Here is a 17,616-nt window from a genome sequence, read left to right as displayed (position 1 = left end):
TCCAGGCCGTCGGGTGCGCGGAGGTGACACACTGCAAGGCCTGCTCCAAATCCTGGTTTGCCTGCTCTGCTTGGCCGTTGGTCTGGGGGTGGTACCCGGATGACAGGCTTGCCATGGCCCCCAGCTCCCTACAGAAACTCCTCCAGACTTGTGAGGAGAACTGAGGACCACGGTCCAAAACGATGTCATTGGGGATACCATGCAGATGCACAACGTGGTAGACCAGGAGGTCTGCAGTCTCCTGGGCCATCGGGAGCTTCGGGAGGGCCACGAAGTGGGCCGCCTTGGAAAACCAGTCCACTATCGTCAAGATGGTAGTCATTCCCTGGGACGCAGGGAGGCCCGTGACAAAGTCCAGGCCGATGTGGGACCAGGGACAACGAGGCACAGGTAACGGCTGGAGGAGTCCCTTTTCTGGCTGATGAACTGCCTTGCCCCTGGCACAAGTGGTACAGGCCCGGACGTAGTCCCGGGTGTCGGCTTCGACCGACACCCACCAGAACCACTGCCGGACCACTGCCATGGTTCTTCGCACCCCTGGATGGCAGGAGAGCTTGGAACTGTGACAGAGGTCCAATACGGCAGTCCGAGCGTCTGGTGGGATGTACAGCCTATTTGGTGGTCCACCTCCAGGATCTGGGTGTCGCGTCAGGGCCTCAATGACCACTTCCTCAACGTCCCACGTGAGCCAGCGTCATAGTTCTGCTCAGCGGGGGTTAACTTGCGGGAGAAGTAGGCACAAGGGTGAAGAACATTATCAGACTCCCTGCTCTGGGACAGCATGGCTCCTATCCCTGAGTCAGAGGCATCCACTTCAACAATAAACTGGTGGTTTGGATCGGGCTGCACCAGAATTGGTGCAGTCGAAAACCGGTGTTTCAACTCCCTAAACGCGGCTTCGCACCGATCCGACCAGGTGAAGAGGACTTTTGTGGAGGTCAGGGCTGTAAGGGGACCAACAACCTGACTATAGCCCTTAATGAACCTTCTGTAAAAATTGGCGAACCCTAGGAACTGTTGCAGCTTCCTACGATTTACCGGTTGGGGCAAATCTCTCACCGCCGCTACCTTGGCCGGATCGGGAGCGACGCAGTTGGAGGAGATATTGAACCCCAGGAAGGACAACGAAGTGCGGTGGAACTCGCACTTCTCGCCCTTCACAAACAGCCGGTTCTCCAACAACCGCTGCAGGACCTGACGGACATGCTTAACATGGGTCTCAGAGTCTGGGGAGAAGATGAGGATATCGTCTAGATATACGAAGACGAATCGGTGCAGGAAATCCCGCAGGACGTCTTAACCAAAGCTTGGAATGTCGCGGGGGCGTTGGTGAGGCCGAACGGCATGACCAGGTACTCAAAGTGACCTAAGGGGGTGTTAAATGCCATCTTCCATTCATCTCCCTTCCGGATCTGAACCAGGTGATAAGCATTTCTGAGATCCAGTTTTGTGAATATTTTGGCTCCATGCAGGGGCGTGAACACTGAATCCAATAGAGGTAAGGGGTATCGGTTGTGAACCGTAATCTCGTTCAGCCCTCTATAATCAATGCATGGATGGAGTCCACCGTCCTCCTTGCCCACAAAAAAGAAACCTGCACCTAACGGGGATGAAGAATTTCGGATTAGCCCGGCCGCTAAAGAATCCCGGATGTAGGTCTCCATTGATTCACGCTCAGGACGTGAGAGATTGTACAGTGTGAGTACCAGATCTTTGCTGAAAACATCAGCAAGATCATGATACTCAGCCGGCACCATCGTGAGATTGGGGGGGACTCGGACCTCCTCTTTAACAGCATCACCGGGTGGCACCGAGGATCTTAAACACTCCCGGTGGCAGGTTTCGCTCCATTGAGCCACAACCCCAGACGGCCAATCGATCCGGGATTGTGCATCACCATCCATGGAAAACCCAAAATAATTCTGGAGGTAGAAGGTGTTACATAAAACACAATCTCCTTCCTGTGATTGCCAGAGACAACCAAGGTTAAAGGCTGTGTCTGGTGTGTGATTTCTGGAAGAAGAGTGCCATCTAGTGCCCACACCTTCAATGGTGAAGGAACGGCCACTAGAGGGAGCCCCACCTCCTTAGCCCACCTACTGTCTAGTAGGTTCCCTTCTGACCCCGTGTCAATCAGTGCTGGGGCGATAAGGGTTAAATCCCCACAGAGGATTGTGACTGGGAGTAGTGCGCATTTCCGTGGAATGCCCGCGTGTGTGTTATGGCTCACCCTTAACCCAGTCTCTAAGGGCGAGCGTTGGCGTTTAACCGTTTGGGGCAGTTTTTCTGCACATGCTCACTCAAGCCGCAGTAAAAACACTCTCCATGGGCCAGCCTCCTCTGTCTGTCATTTGATTTTACTTTAGCCCTGCTCGTGTCCATAGCTTCGTCAGCAGGGGGAGCTGGTGCTACGTGGAAAGCCCTGGCTTTGGAGCGGGGTGAGGACGACGCTGCTTCGGACCTGGAAGGGGGAGGGACGATGCGTGCCCGGCCACGTCCTTCGTCTCGCTCCCGTTTATGTTCTTCTAACCGATTGTCTAACCGGATAACCAGATATATCAGCCCATCTAAATCCCGTGGCTGATCCTTCGCCACCAGATGCTCCTTTAGGGCCGGAGACAGCCCATTTACGAAGGCGGCGCGGAGCACTACTGAATTCCAACCGGCTCTCGCTGCCGCAACACGGAAGTCAACTGCATATTCGGCTGCACTTTGGCGCCCCTGTCTTATCGACAGCAGCATATTTGAAGTGGATTCGCCTCTGTTGGGATGATCGAACACCTGTCGAAACTCCCGGATGAACCCAGTATATGTCGAGAGGAGCCGTGAGTCCTGCTCCCAGAGCTCCGTAGCCCAGGCGCGTGCCTCGCCTCGAAGCAAATTTACGACATAAGCCACCCGGCTGTGGTCTGATGCGTACATCACGGGGCGTTGTGCAAAGACAAGCGAGCACTGCATCAGGAAGTCCGCGCACATCTCGACACAACCCCCGTATGGTTCCGGGGGGCTAATGTATGCTTCAGGGGAAGGGGGGAGGTCCGTTGAATGACCACTGGATTTTCCCTGTTTTGTGACAGGTCCGCAGGAGGAGTGGCTGCAGCCGCGCCTTATGTGCGCGCCTCCACCTGAGCGGTGAGAGCCTCCATCCTACGGTTGAGGTGTATATTCTGTTCAGTTAATAAATCCAACCGAGCAGTGAGGTTGGTGAGAATATGCTGCAACTCACCCAACACACCTCCTGCTGGAGCCTGCGCACCTTGCATCTCCATTGGTTATTCACTCGGTGGTATACGCCCCTCAGAGTCCATGACGTGGCCGAGTTATCCTGTTGGGAAAAGTGAATGCACGAACCCACGCCAGGGGGCGTAAATGAACGGTCAATAGAGATTCCAAATAAATACAATTTATTTTGCAAATGTGCACAATCACTCAAATATGCTTTTAGTCTGTCAATCCAAAAATGGTGACGCGTGGGCAGGCCCGAGGGTAGGAGACACCTATCCAGAGAAGAGCCGGGACCCACGAAGTTCCACCGCCAACGGAGACCTGCAACACACCAGAGCCGCCAAGTACTGAATCCCCAGGTGACCACCGCTCCAGCTGTCAGACCCGGTACTGCTGGCAGGAACAAACACAGGTTAAGGTGGGTGTGTGTACACCCAGCAAACAGTTAGTAACTCACAGAAATCCTCCTGGAGGAAATAATCCAAATACTCCCAGAGTGCAGAGGAAAACTGGAGAACATGCAGTGTCAATGGTTATACTCAGTAAGTCAGAAGTGAGGAGTAGAGACGCCAACTCCTCCAACTTCCACAAACTCGGCTACAAGCTGCAAGTATAAGTCACAACTGCAAAGACTTCAGTAACAATGAATGTGCGAACGGCACAAAACGGCTGAGTTGGTTTACCTGAAAGGTAAGCAGATAACTCGGCAGAGTAGTGGTGTCTCTCCCAGGCTTTTATAGATGAGGTGATGACTGATGGCTGACAGCTGACAAGGTGCACCTGGTGATCCAAACAGGCCACTGCACCCTCTGGTGCCTGAAACCTGCCAACAGGCAGGGCGCCCTCTGGTGATGGGCCAGCAGTACCTCCTCTTCTGCGGCCCATACAACAGGTTCTGTAATGTGGTGGATGCAGCAATGTGCACATGAGTGCACTGTATTTCCACGATTAATAATAATTAAAATAAAGGATAGTGTGAGTTTTGGCAGAAGAGCACTCTGCAGTGTGTACTTTTGTCATTCTGAATCTACAACAAACTCGATCTCTACTCCCCGCCCCCTCCCCGAATAAGAGTTGGCTTGCAGGCTGCGTGGACCAGGGGCAGCTAAGCATGGCTAAACTGCAGTACGATCGCAGTGCCACTGCAGAGAAGGCACTGTTCGAGTAGTGCAGCTCCACAATGTGTCAGAAACTATCTGCCGGAGGGAGCGTATGCACAGGATCTGAATGTGTGCACGTGAGTTTGTGTTCACATATGGACTAAACCTGCTGCCATCAGCAATATCGAGCAAACCATGTCTAACTGTGAGCTCTGAACGGTCCATAGGATCACTGCACTGTATTCCATGCAGATAATCCACAGTTGTTAATGTAGTGAAAGCTGCATCACTACTGAAGCTGAGTGAGTGATTTTAAACCCTGAGCTCTCTACCCAACGAGTTGCTTTCTTGTAGCTCTCTCAGTAATGCTATCCCCACTGATATGACACAAATTTGACAAAAAAAGCTTCAATTTCTTTTTCTGCAGATGTGGCAGGAGATGGAAGCATGAATCTGATCAAAGATGTATTACAAATGTGATTACATGCTGCTCAGTGTGAAGGAGCTGATGACAGTGAACACAGAGGAGAGCCTGTACTATTGTTTAAAAAAAAAGCTACAAAAAAAAAAAAAGGCTGCAGTGCACACACTAGGAGCACTGTTGTATGATAGTGTCATCATAATGAATAAAGCAGGATGTTTTGCACAATACTGAAACAGTTTGCACCACAAAGAGCAACGTGCATCAAAGCATGAAATCAGAGAAGAGGTTGTGATGCAGCTGAGCGCTCGCACAGCTCTCAGGGGGCAAATCGAGATGTGACAGGACAGAAAACGCAGCACAAGGGCCGTCCCTTTCCTCCCTTCTTTCCTCTTATTCTCTCACCCATCTGGCAATTGTGGAACTCTCCTCCCTCATTACCTTTGTCTTTCATCTGTCACTTTCTTTCATTGTGTTCCTTCTTTTCACGGTGTGTATTTAATGTTTGCTCACTTCCACTTAACTTGCATTCGGTAAAGTCCTATTTGTTTGTATCTGTTCTCCAAAAAAATCCTCAAACTGTATTTGTAATATTTTATCTGCACGCCCCCAAGAGACTGATCTTTTTGTTGTCTTTTTCTCTGCAGTGTAGCCTAAAATTTTAAATACGACTGTGTGCAGAGAGTGCGTTGTGATGTTGCTGAATAGTCTAGGAGATGTGCTTTGACATTCCAGCAGAGTCTTGGGACAGTGCGCCTGATGCACTGTCACATTCTGATGGGACACAAGTGTCTATAGGAGCGCTCTCCAAGAATTTTATTTAAGACCAGAGGTTCTCCTGGTAAAAACTCAAATCATGAAGCACACTGAATGAAAGCATGAGGTGCTCAGAAACACAAAAGCAGAGTGCAAAATATTGGTCTGTGATGTAGTAATTTTTATGATGCATGTCATTTTTTCCTGGTTGAAAAACTTTTTATATACCCTCCTGTTTCAATCAAGGGTTGGGGGGCTGAAAGAAAAACATTGTAAATTAAAGATGTTTGCAACTTTTAAAGCTTTAAGAAACATGTGTCTGTGAATAATTAATGATCCTTAAGGCTTAAACAAGTGTGCAGCATAGTTCTGTGGTGTCATCAGAATCAGAATCACCTTTATTGTCATTGTAATTTGCATTACAACGAGATTTGAGTGCAACTCCAAAAAATGTGCTTTTCGTGGTGCGAGTAATTTTTAGCCAAATAAAAGATAATGAAATTTAATGGTAAATTATTCAGAGTATATGTACAACTAATATAAACATAAGGTAAAATAAAATAAAATAAAATAAAATGTGGACCAAGTAAAATGTAAAACGAGAATTATATACAACTGTGGAATCATATTGCACGGGAAAATTGTACATGGTTTACAGATATTGCACAAGAAACTTGAAAGGTGCGGATTAAAGTGATTTGTTATTGTTCAGTGCAGTGATCGCTCTGGGGAGAAAGCTGTCCCTGAGTCTGTTTGTCCTAGTTTTGATTGACCTATACCGTCGGCCCGAGGGTAGTAGGTCAAACAGGTGGTTGCTGGGGCGGGATGTGTCTTTGCTGATGCTGGCAGCTCTGTTAAGGTAGCGAGAGCTGGCAATGTCTTCCAGGCTGGGCAGAGAGCAGCCAGTGATCCCCTGGGCCATTTTGATCACCCTCTGCAGCGCTCTCCTGTCTGCTGCTGTGCACTCCCCGTACCACGCTGTGATGCAGTACGTCAGGATGCTCTCGATGGTGGCTCTGTAGAACAACACCAGCAGCTTCTCCTCCAGATTGTTTCTCCTGAGCACCCTCAGGAAGTGGAGTCGCTGCTGGCCTTTCTTCACCACCACTGTGGTGTTGGCAGTCCAGGAGAGGCTGTCAGAGAGCTGCACTCCCAGGAACCTGATGGAGCTGACCCTTTCCACACAGTCCCCTTGGATGTAGAGTGGGACTGGGTCAGCCCTGTTCTTCCTGAAGTCCAGGATTATTTCTTTTGTTTTTGCGGTGTTCAGTGGCAGGTTGTTAGCTGAACACCACGCTGTCAGTCGATTTACCTCGTCTCTGTAGTCCTCCCCTGAGATGAGCCCAATCACGGTGGTATCATCCGCAAACTTTATGATGGTGTTTGTGGGATGGGTCGGAGAGCAGTCGTACGTGTAAAGGGTGAACATGAGGGGGCTCAGTACACAGCTTTGAGGGGAACCGCTGCTGAGTGTGATGGTGGAGGAAAGGTAGGGGCCTAGTTTCACGGACTGTGGGCAGTTTGTGAGGAAGTCCTTAATCCACTGGCAGATGGGGGTGGAGATGCCCAGATGTGTCAGTTTCTGGACCAGGATCTCCTGGGTGATGTGGTTGAAGGCTGAGCTGAAGTCCAGGAAGAGCATCCTCACATAGCTCCCCTGGTGCTCCAGGTGGATCAGCGCAGTGTGGAGAGCTGTGGTGATAGCATCCTCTGCGGAGCGGTTTGCCCTGTAGGCAAACTGGTGAGGGTCCAGAGTGGGAGGCAGACAGGCTCTGATGTGCTGAGAGACCAGTCTTTCAAAGCACTTCATGACCACAGGCAAGTGCAACAGGCCTGTAGTCATTTATGCTCTCCACTGCTGACTTTTTTGGGATTGGAATGATGGTGGAGGATTTGAGGCAGGGTGGAATGATGGCCTGCGACAGGGACAGGTTGAAGATGCAGGTGAAAACTCCAGCCAGTTGGTCAGCACACGCTTTGAGTACCTTTCCAGGTACACCATCGGGGCCGGCCGCCTTCCTGGGGTTCACCGCCTTCAGCACACGTCTCACTTCGTGTTCCTGAAGTGTTAGCGTGCTTTTGCTGGAGGGTGGTTGGTTTGGAGTTGCTGCTGGTCTGTCTGCTTCGAAGCGGGGAAAGAAGCGGTTCAGCTCCTCTGCCAGTGAGGCATCAGACCTAGCATTTCCTGGGTTGCTGCTTCTGTAGTTGGTTATATGATTTATTCCCTGCCTCATCCTTCTGGAATCATTTACAGCGAAGTGATCCTCCATCATTTCTTGTAGGCAGCCTTGGCCTCTCTGATGCCTCTTTTCAGATTGGACCTGGCCGCGCTGTACAGGGCCCTGTCCCCTGATTTAAAGGTGGTGTTGTGGCTTTTTAATAGGGACTAGACTGCACTGTTCATCCAGGGCTTCTGGTTTGGAAAAACCCTGACCCTTTTGTTGACGGTGACAGTGTCAACACAGTTCTTAATGTAAGAGAGTACAGTGTCAGTGTACTCCTGCAGGTTGTGGCTTTAAAATAAATCCCATACAGTCCTTGAGAAGCAGTCCTGTACCTGGGAGAGCGCTCCTTCAGGCCAGGTTTGGATAGTTTTTCGTTGTGGCTTTGTTCGCCTCAGCCGGTGGGTGTACGTGGGGGTGAGGGACAGGCAGAGATGATCTGATCCAGCGAGATGGGGGAGGGGAGTGACTTTGTACTCATGTTTTATGTTTGAGTAAATGTGGTCCAAAGTATTTTCCCCTCTGGTGGCACACTTCACGTACTGGATGAACTTAGGGAGCACAGTCTTTAAACACGCTTGGTTGAAGTTAGCAGCAACAATACAAACGCCATCCGGGTGGGCCAGCTGCTGTTTATTTACACAGGCAAGCAAGAGGCTAAGGGCCATGCTAGCGTTAGCATCGGGTGGGATGTAAACAGCAAACACAATGACTACTGTGAACTCCTTTGGGAGATAAAAAGGTCTGCACGAGACTGCCAGCACCTCTAAATCCAGAGAACAGTGAGAGTCAATGACCCTGCTGCTACAGCACCACTCGCGGTTCACATAAACACAGAGCCCTCCACCTCTGCACTTACCCGACTCACTGGTTCTGTCCTGCCGGTGTAGCGTGTGGCCTGCTAGCTCGACTGCAGCATCGGGGATCAGTGGGTGAAGCCACGTCTCCATGATGAAAATAACGCTGCAGTTCTGCACAAAGCTGTTTGTGGCCATCTGTACCTCCAATTCGTCCATTTTGTGTGTGATGGATCTGGCGTTTGAGAGGAAGAGGCACGGTAATGCTGGCCTGTGAGGTTGTTTACGTAGCCTAGCATCGGAGCCGGACCGACATCCTCGCTTCTGCTTCCTGTCTCTACGCCGCCTTCTCCGCCTGCTGGGCAGGCTGGTAATCCAGGGAGAGCCCAGTGTTCTCACTATGTCCTCCGGGATGTTGTAGTACTGGTGGAATTTGCTCGTAACCGACAGTTTGTACCTCAGGTACCTAAGGTTCTGGCGGCTGAAGCTTTGGGTTGCTTTACAAAACTCGAAGAATATACGCGCAAAGCATAAGAAAAACAAGCACCAAATTGGAGAGCTCAAAGCCGCTGCACCCGTGCGTGCCGCCATCTTGCTCCCTTTCTTTCATTAATTTCATGGATCATGTGCTTCACAATTTGGCCACAGTGATCCTAGATCTTTATTAATGTCTGTCTGTACTTGTGTATCATGTATATTTAACCACTGGATGCACCATTAAATCTAACTTTTTGCTCATGATTGGATTCAGTGAGAATACATTATATAAAATGAAAGCGCTGGTGCTCCAATGAAAAAAGGAATGTTAAAAACTACCATCATCAAGACTATGCACTGAAATTAAACTAGGAGAATGGACTGTATTTATATAGCGCTTCTCCATCTGCATCAGACGCTCAAAGCACTTTACAATAATGCCTCACATTCACCCCGATGTGAGGGTGTTGCCATACAAGGCGCTCACTACACACCGGGAGCAACTAGGGGATTAAGGACCTTGCCCAAGGGCCCTTAGTGATTTTCTGGTCAGGCTAGGATTTGAACCGAGGATCTACTGGTCTCAAGCCCAATGCCTTAACCATGAGACAATCACCTCCACAAATCTCAAAACTCTGCCTCTAGAGTGGTTAGTTTGTAAATTAAAAGTAAGATTATTATAATCTGTAATAGATTTGCAGATAGTTATGGAGTTGGCATCATTATGGTATTTTGTTTTCTCTGCACAGTTAATTGCTGCATTGAACAAAAATGGCTTGGGGACACCATCTGTTGGCAGCACAGAGGGTGAATAATGAAGCCACACTTTTGTAGTTTTCTCAAAGTGAAAAAAAACTAAAGAAATGTTACAGTAATCACACCCAATAGCCCAACAGACTTCCACTCAGATGATTATGTTTTTACTGATGTTTGTTTGCTTGTTGTCTGTCAGCAGTATATCTCAAAATGACATGAATCGATTTTAATTCAGTTGAAGGGGATGACCTTGGGTTAAAAAATGGTTTGAGTCTGAGGAAGATTCAGATCTAGGATAATTTGTCATAAAATATTTTTATGTTGTGTACCACTGATTTATGATATGTGTAATTTAACAAAAAAGTGTCCCCTTATACATCTGAAAGGAACAGATAGACAAAGGACTGTTAATCTGTAGTGGGAATATGTACTCTTTGAGTGGCTAGTATTTTTGTTTTTGTTATTTCATTCAAATATAAAGCAGTTAAAACAATGGAGGATAATAGTAACAACAACAATAATAACGATGATGACGATAATACAGTACATCCAGAAAGTAATAAGGAGCTTCTCTCCCCAGAGCAGCGCCGTGATCATTAGTGTGTAAAATCAATGCTGTTTTAGTGGCGCATTGATCCCATTTGTGATGAAGGAGATTGAAAGAGAGCAGAGGACCTTTTTGTAGAGCCACTCTGCATTAATGTTCACATTTATCTCCTTGTTATTGATCACAGCATTTTTTAACACTCTATATTTACTCCTCAGTGTTAGAATGTGGCTGATAGGTTTCCGTTCCCATTTATTTCTCTCAGTCAGTGTGCAGATTTACCCCAAGACCCAATCCCGGATAAGTGGTTGAAGATGAGTCAATGTGCAGATTTATTCATAAGAGTGTTTGGAAATTGTGCATAAAATGACTATTGCGCATATGAAAATGGAAGTAGGATTGATGATAAAAACATTTTCTGTCTGGTTGAGTGTATGTGGGTTTGTATATGTAACCATTCAGCATGACAGATGAACACTGAGCCTGAGAGGAGGCACACGCTTCATGTTGCTGCTATATTTTACTTAATTATTTGCAACAGTCACACTGGGAGGATTTCTTAAATAACAAAAACAAGCAAAAAAAAACAACCAAAAAACACGTTACGGTGGCTTTTGTGGCTACGTTTGGTGGCTTTTGTGAATTTAAGGAATGTGTGTGTACACGGGTAATTCTAAGACTCATACAAAAAATCTCATACAAATGATTTTGAAGTGCCACACTGACTTTTTCAGATTTTGGTTCAAGTGGAGCCAAAACCACACTCAGTACCTGAAATTGACCAATTTTATTTTATTCAGAGTAATAGGAAAAACACACCTATTCAGAATTAGAGAGCTGCAGTGAATGTACATTAATCAGAACCCCTCTTTCTCTTCTCTTTCTAGGCAGCATTGTGTATTTGGGGATGATGGTCGGTGCGTTCTTCTGGGGAGGGATGTCTGATAAAGTGGGCCGCAGACAGTGCCTCCTCATTTGTATGTCCACCAACGGCTTCTTTGCCTTCCTGTCATCTTTTGTCCAGGGATACGGCTTCTTTCTTGTTTGCCGTCTCGTTGCAGGCTTCGGGTAAGTCGGATGAAGTGGGTGGGTGGGGGGGTGGTAGGATCATTCCAGGGCGACTCAGGATGACAACACATCAGTATGATTTGTGAAAGTCAGCGGGTGCACAGTAGCACTTGAAAAACAGAACACGTTTGGGCTAAATTATTATGAGGATTATGGTTTGAATGTGGAGGAGATTAGGGATTTAGGAGTGAATTTAAGATGTGATATACTGAGAATTTTTTTCATTTCAGGTCACTTGTTTTCAGATTGAATATGCCACGACACTCTATTTCCAGAGCACTATTTAAAAACAGCAGAGTTTAAGAAAGTGTTGTACAGTAAATAAACGGCAGTAAATTGTTAGGTTCTTTTATGTGGTGAGTGATCTCAAAAAGAATTGGACAGGAAATGGACTTCAAAGGTTAGGTGTTGTACTGAAAGGTGCCTACACTGATTACAGAGAGTCATCTAGCAGCGCTGGGGTCTTCGAACAGACCACATGCAACGTTTGAACAAAGAGCCCAGATTTTCACCCTACACTAACTTTTATTCCTTAGTCTATGCCGGCCCCATGTGGGCGGTCCTTAGCCTGTCATGAATCAGTCACTATTTGATTGGCTGCAAAGTGAAGTGAAGTAGGCAGGTATAAGCAGGTGTGTGCTCACGTTGCGTTCAAGGCGGTATGTAAAAATTTTATCATGTATTGGATGTCGGTGTCAAACAGCAAATCAGAGTGTTCCATCATGCCGTTGAAATAGATGTGAATACTTTGGTTTTATCAATTAGACAGCTAAAAGAAGATCAGACAGTCGTGCTGAATACAAGGACATTTTGGGTGTGCGTCGGCCAGTTTGAAAAGCATTTAGGTTAAGATCAGATAGTTACAGGGACATTTTAGATGTGCGTCGGCCATTTTGTGGTATGAATCATGGAACACTGAGAAAATACAAATAAAAGAGGCAACTAAAGACACATTGCATAAGAACACATCACACTCATTTTCGACATGGCAACTGCTAATCTGCGTAAAAAGGAAGCACAACTTCAGCTTTGAACAAAATAAACCAAGATGGTAGAAAAAGCTCCAAAACAGCTTATTTCTGTATATATCTAATATGGTTGGCATTTTTGTCATATATTTTGTAAAAAAAAAAAAAAAAAGCAAGAAATAAACACTTCTAAATCTAAAAACGCTGTTTTATTGGTTTGCTGAAGTGATTTACAAGACATCTCAGCTAAAAAAAAAAAAAAAAAGATGTTAGCGTGATAACTAGTGACACAGGACCTCACTGTGAAAGATGTTGGACTGAAACAAATTGGTCAAACTTTGGTTCCGTTAAGCAGTTAAGCATGAAGTAAAAACACAGTGAGATTGCTGGGTTTTTTTCTATACTTTATAATCAATCATAAAACATTTTGTACATTAATGCCAAGTAACCACTGGCATGCCCCAGGATTGCCCATCAAGCAACAAATGCTAACTGCTTGGCACTCTCATTTGTGGCTAATGTGATTGTAGGGTTACGGATGACTAAGAGCAGCTGATCCATAAGCCTTGATAACCATATGACTTCATTAAATATATATACTACGCTACGACGGTACACACACTCTGATTTCCGGTCTGATACTATTCTATATCAGACCATTACCATGACAGTCAGTCTGGATCGTGTATCAGATTTGCGACTTTGTTTGCAATTTTCATAGTGTGAAATAAAACAAAACAAAAGCAAAAAAAAAAAAAAAAAAAATGGAGGAACTAACAGCAAACGAGCTTGAAGTGGATGTACAAAATGAATTCCAAAAAGATGAAAACACAGCTCCAAACAGTCAGGAACAGATTTAAAACTTTGTTATAAACCAGAAAGCTAAAAACACGATTAGAAAAACCAAGTCGGACATGAACATACTCCATAAAAAGCTAAACAGCAATGGGAAAAACACACAGATTGAAAGCTTACCAGCTAATGACTGGACCATCTGTTAAGTAAGTTCTTCATGGAGGTGAAGAAAGCGAATGGGTCTGACTGAGAGCCTAAAACCATCATCAGCTTTCATATTTGGGCTATACCGTAAGGTTGCGTGTTTAAATATATAATAGCCATATAATAAACAAATTATTAACCTCTTCTTGCTCTGTTAATAATCCTTATCTATCTATCTATCTATCTATCTATCTATCTATCTATCTATCTATCTATCTATCTATCTATCTATCTATCTATCTATCTATCTATCTATACCTATATATATATATGTGTGTGTGTGTGTGTGTGTGTGTGTGTGTGTGTGTGTGTGTGTGTGTGTATCTTCCTTTTAATGTGTATATTAATGTTAAAGTAAGTAAATCTTAGAATAGATTAAAACAAGTATGTTTAAGTGTGCACTAATGTGTTTATAAGAATCATACATCTGACAAGTGTCTTTTTTAACAGGTGAATCTGTTCCCTTAAGAGGTAATTCCATACATGCTGCTGTGTCCTTCTCCTTAGAGTCCTTGAGAATAATTGAATATGCTGTCCAAACCACCAGAACCACCTGCTTGTTCCTTTAAATCACGAGGAAATGGCATTAAGGAAGTATTTGTCTGGAAAAAATATGTTCAGCTTAATTGTACTTGCTTATTTGAACTGTTCCTTCTATTCCATGGTGGAAGTGATACGCATTCTCACTTTACGCAAAAAACAAAACAAAAAACAAACAAAAAAACAAAACAAGCAACAACAGCAAAAAACAAAACAAACAAACAAACAAAAACACCTCCATATACAGTGTCATTATGGTCTTCATTGGGGGGGGGAGGAGTATTAACCTTTAATCACAATTCAATTTCAGCAGCTAACTCTGGAAGTCACATCATAACTCTGGTGAGACACAAGAATTAATGACACCATATGAATAATATAATAGGAAATAAAATATAATATGTTTCAGCTTCTGTTGTTTCAAGCCTTTCTCACTAACTTTCCCATTCTGTCTGCTTGTTGCAGGGTAGGAGGTGCTGTGCCCATTGTTTTCTCCTTCTTTGCAGAGGTGTTATCCAGGGAGAAAAGAGGGGAACACCTCAGCTGGTTGTGCATGTTCTGGATGATTGGAGAGATCTATGCATCTGCCATGGCCTGGGCCATCATACCGCACTATGGTGAGTTTGGCACCTGGTTCTCACTGTAATATTCTGTCATCTCAGTGGGGTTCTGCACCAGAAGGCTCCTTGTCAGTTAAAGGCGTAAACTGTATATGTATTGGACAAAGCCTGTTTGACCTCACTCATAGGTTTAGAGACCTGGAACGGCCAATATGAAGCCCAAATCTGGGCGTGGCCATGCTGACAGCAGTGGCAGCGCTGACTCTGGCTACGTCACAACGAACCCAGAGATGGATAAAGAAGTGGAGCAGGGGTGCCTCAGTTGTCTGATGAAAAAAGCTTGACGACACCCCTATCTTCGAGTTCAAGCCAACTAAAAGGATGACCTTGGTTGGGGTGTTTATTAAAGGGGAACTATGCATCATTTTTCCCTGGGACTTTCTCTCTGTGAGGCAACAGTGCTAACCTCTAAAACACAATGTTGGTCGAAGTTATCGGTTGAAAAAAGGTAGGACTAGAGGTATGGCAGGTAAAGAATTTTTATTTTTTACCTTGCCTTGCCTTGCCATAAAAGTTTAGGACACTGTCTTTTTAAAATCATTGTTTAATCATAGACTAAATCAAGTAGCTGTGCACTACAAGTAGGTTGGTTACATGTCAGAATTCCAAGTAAAATATAGAAACTATGTAGTAAACAAAAAAGACTATTTTAGCTTTCATTTCTGAGTTGAAACAAAGGTATTTTTTTTGGTAAACTTTCATTCCAAGTTAAACAATCTTTAAATGTTTTACAGTGAACCTTCTATTGAAAGCCCTGATGAATTACTGAATTAAGCCCCATGTTTAAATTCCTGGCACAAAAGTACTGAGTGGGTACAAAGGAATGCTTCATCCCGGCACTTCCTTAAGGGGGGGGGGGGGGGGGTGCTCCATGTGGGCTGTTTCTGTCATAACAAACAGTTACTGACTAGCTAATAATCATACGATGATTAAAAAGCACTCACTCTCAGCAGTGTATGTCCAATCTGATATCACAGACGAGGTTTTTTTTTTTTTTTGTCTTCATTGTGATAAATTTTGTGTGGCATATCAGCTGATTGTTGATACCCTTCAACCTCACAGAGTGACAAGCTTTGATTGGTTGCCGCACTTTCTAAAAAAGATGAGGGATTTCCAGCTTAGTGCTTGGAGCAGTCACACTAAAACAATGTAGCGCTGTGAATAAAAGACGCTGGGCGTGATGCTTTACTGGAGGCTGCTGCATGCCACCTCATTTAGAGCAAATGAAAAAAGGCACTGCCACTCAGCAAAATAGCTGTATGGACACAGGGCTTTAACCAACATCAACAAGATTATATTTGTTGTGTGTTGGGGGGGGGTGTGGCTGGATATGTTGGTGTTCTTTTCTTTTCTTTGCTCTCCAGGTGGTATGCAAAATGATTTATTGTCTGTGGAGAAGGTGCTGGCAGAAGAGTCCTTCACCCTCATCAGTGTTATGTGCAGCACCTGTGGATGGTGCTCACGTGCAACCTTAAAGACTTTCAGCTGAAGCAGATAATGAGATGGCGTTCTGCATTTAAGCCATGTGTGATTCAAGCAGAATTGCCAGGAACTCGACCTTGTGATGTTCGTTTGTGAGACGCTGAGGACCGCGCCTGGGTTTGACACATCGTGCCTGTGAAGGAAGAAGGGTGAGGGACACATGCTGTCAGCACACATCAGAGGTGATTAATTGTTTGACTAATTGTTGATAGTAACTTGGTATTTTGTTACGCAGTATATTTGAATTGTGATGAGAATTGTGCAGCTCGCTTCTCACTGCCGTGGCGTGCGGACTGGTGATCTTCCACCTGTTGTGAGAAGCTGCTCATTTACATAAAGCTTAAATACAGACCTGAATGTGTTGCTGATAGTGTGTGCCTTTTGAAGAATATTGGTTGTAGCTGCTGAGTTACCTCACCTTTTCTATCCTTCGCAGAGAGTCGGTTTGTCGTGTCCACCTGGGGGGTGTTTGGTGGTAAACGTGGGTCCAGAAGCGCCGGGCCTCGATCTTTTTAGGCGCTGGAGAGCGTGCCAGCCTTCACTCCACCAGACTGATGCTGTTTTAGTTTGTACACGTTGTTATGCACCAAAGGGTGGAAGAAATAAATTGTTTTGTTATTGGAACCGCTTTCTGGTTATTTTAGCGCTGGGTTCCGTCAGACGCAGGTCCGCTCCTCAACCCGTGTCGACACATAACAATATTGCTGAGAGTTTCTACCTGTTGCTTTATGATACATTTTCATTTAATGTCCCACCTGTTGTGTGGGCCGCTGAAGGGGAGGTACTGCTGGCCCACCACCACCAGATGGCGCCCTGCTTGGAGTGCGGGCTTCAAGTACGAGAGGGCGTCGGAGCCACTGGGAGTGACAGCTGTCACTCATCATCGGCACCAGCTGTCATTCATTCAACTCATCACCATCACCATAAAGGCCGGACTGCAACTCCACCTCCTCGCCGAGAAAGCAGCTACCTTGGAGGTAATTTCTCTGCTACACTTAACTCTGACTTAGAGTCTGAACTTCTTTGCAGCCGTTTTCCTGTGGTGTGCCTTATCTGAGGGATTGGTGTTTGGTGTGATCAGCGACGGCTTCGCTTTACACCCCAACCAGATAAATAGTTAGACAGGAGCTGCACGAGTGTGTGACTGGAGGTGGAGGTGCTCCTTCCCAAAAGAACACAGACTGTGGGATTACTGAGTGTGCGAACTCACACTCACCTGTGCTGTTTCTGTTCTCTGCCAGCAGTACCAGGTCTGACAACTGGAGACGGTGACCACCTGGGGACCCAGGACTTGGCGGCTCCGGTGTTCTTCAGATCCGTTGGCGGTGAGGGCCGTGTGGGATCCGACTCGGTTCTGGACGGGCGTCTCCTATCCTCAAGCCTGCCCACACGTCACCCAACGTGTAATTGACTGTAGTTCCAAACTGGTTGTTGTCTGTATTCTGTTGTGCACAATTTACAACATTAAATTGTTACTGTTTGGCTTATCCATTGCCCGTTCATTTACGCCCCCTGTTGTGGGTCCGTGTTCCTACACTTTCACAACACCACCCCCCCTACAATTTCTTCTATAGATTTAGAGTAAAATGCAGAAATTGACAATACACTGATATCTGACGTATCTCAGTGTACAAACCA

The 17,616-nt window shown here is 45.7% G+C and overlaps 1 protein-coding gene across 2 annotated transcripts in view; it reads left to right on the top strand.

Moving 5' to 3' along the window:
• The window catches only part of sv2ca (synaptic vesicle glycoprotein 2Ca), a 120,819-nt gene that overhangs the window by 64,494 nt on the left and 38,709 nt on the right, over positions 1–17,616 (top strand). For both annotated transcript variants that reach the window (XM_034170115.1, XM_034170113.1), the window contains 2 exons: positions 11,189–11,369; positions 14,342–14,493. In XM_034170115.1, the coding sequence (XP_034026006.1) occupies positions 11,189–11,369; positions 14,342–14,493 (333 nt within the window). The remainder of the gene's footprint in view (positions 1–11,188; positions 11,370–14,341; positions 14,494–17,616) is intronic.

Source organism: Thalassophryne amazonica, chromosome 5, assembly GCF_902500255.1.
Source record: "Thalassophryne amazonica chromosome 5, fThaAma1.1, whole genome shotgun sequence".
Lineage (NCBI taxonomy): Eukaryota > Metazoa > Chordata > Actinopteri > Batrachoidiformes > Batrachoididae > Thalassophryne > Thalassophryne amazonica.
The sequence above is the reverse complement of the archived record's forward strand: the minus strand, read 5'-3'. Positions and strand labels throughout refer to the sequence as shown.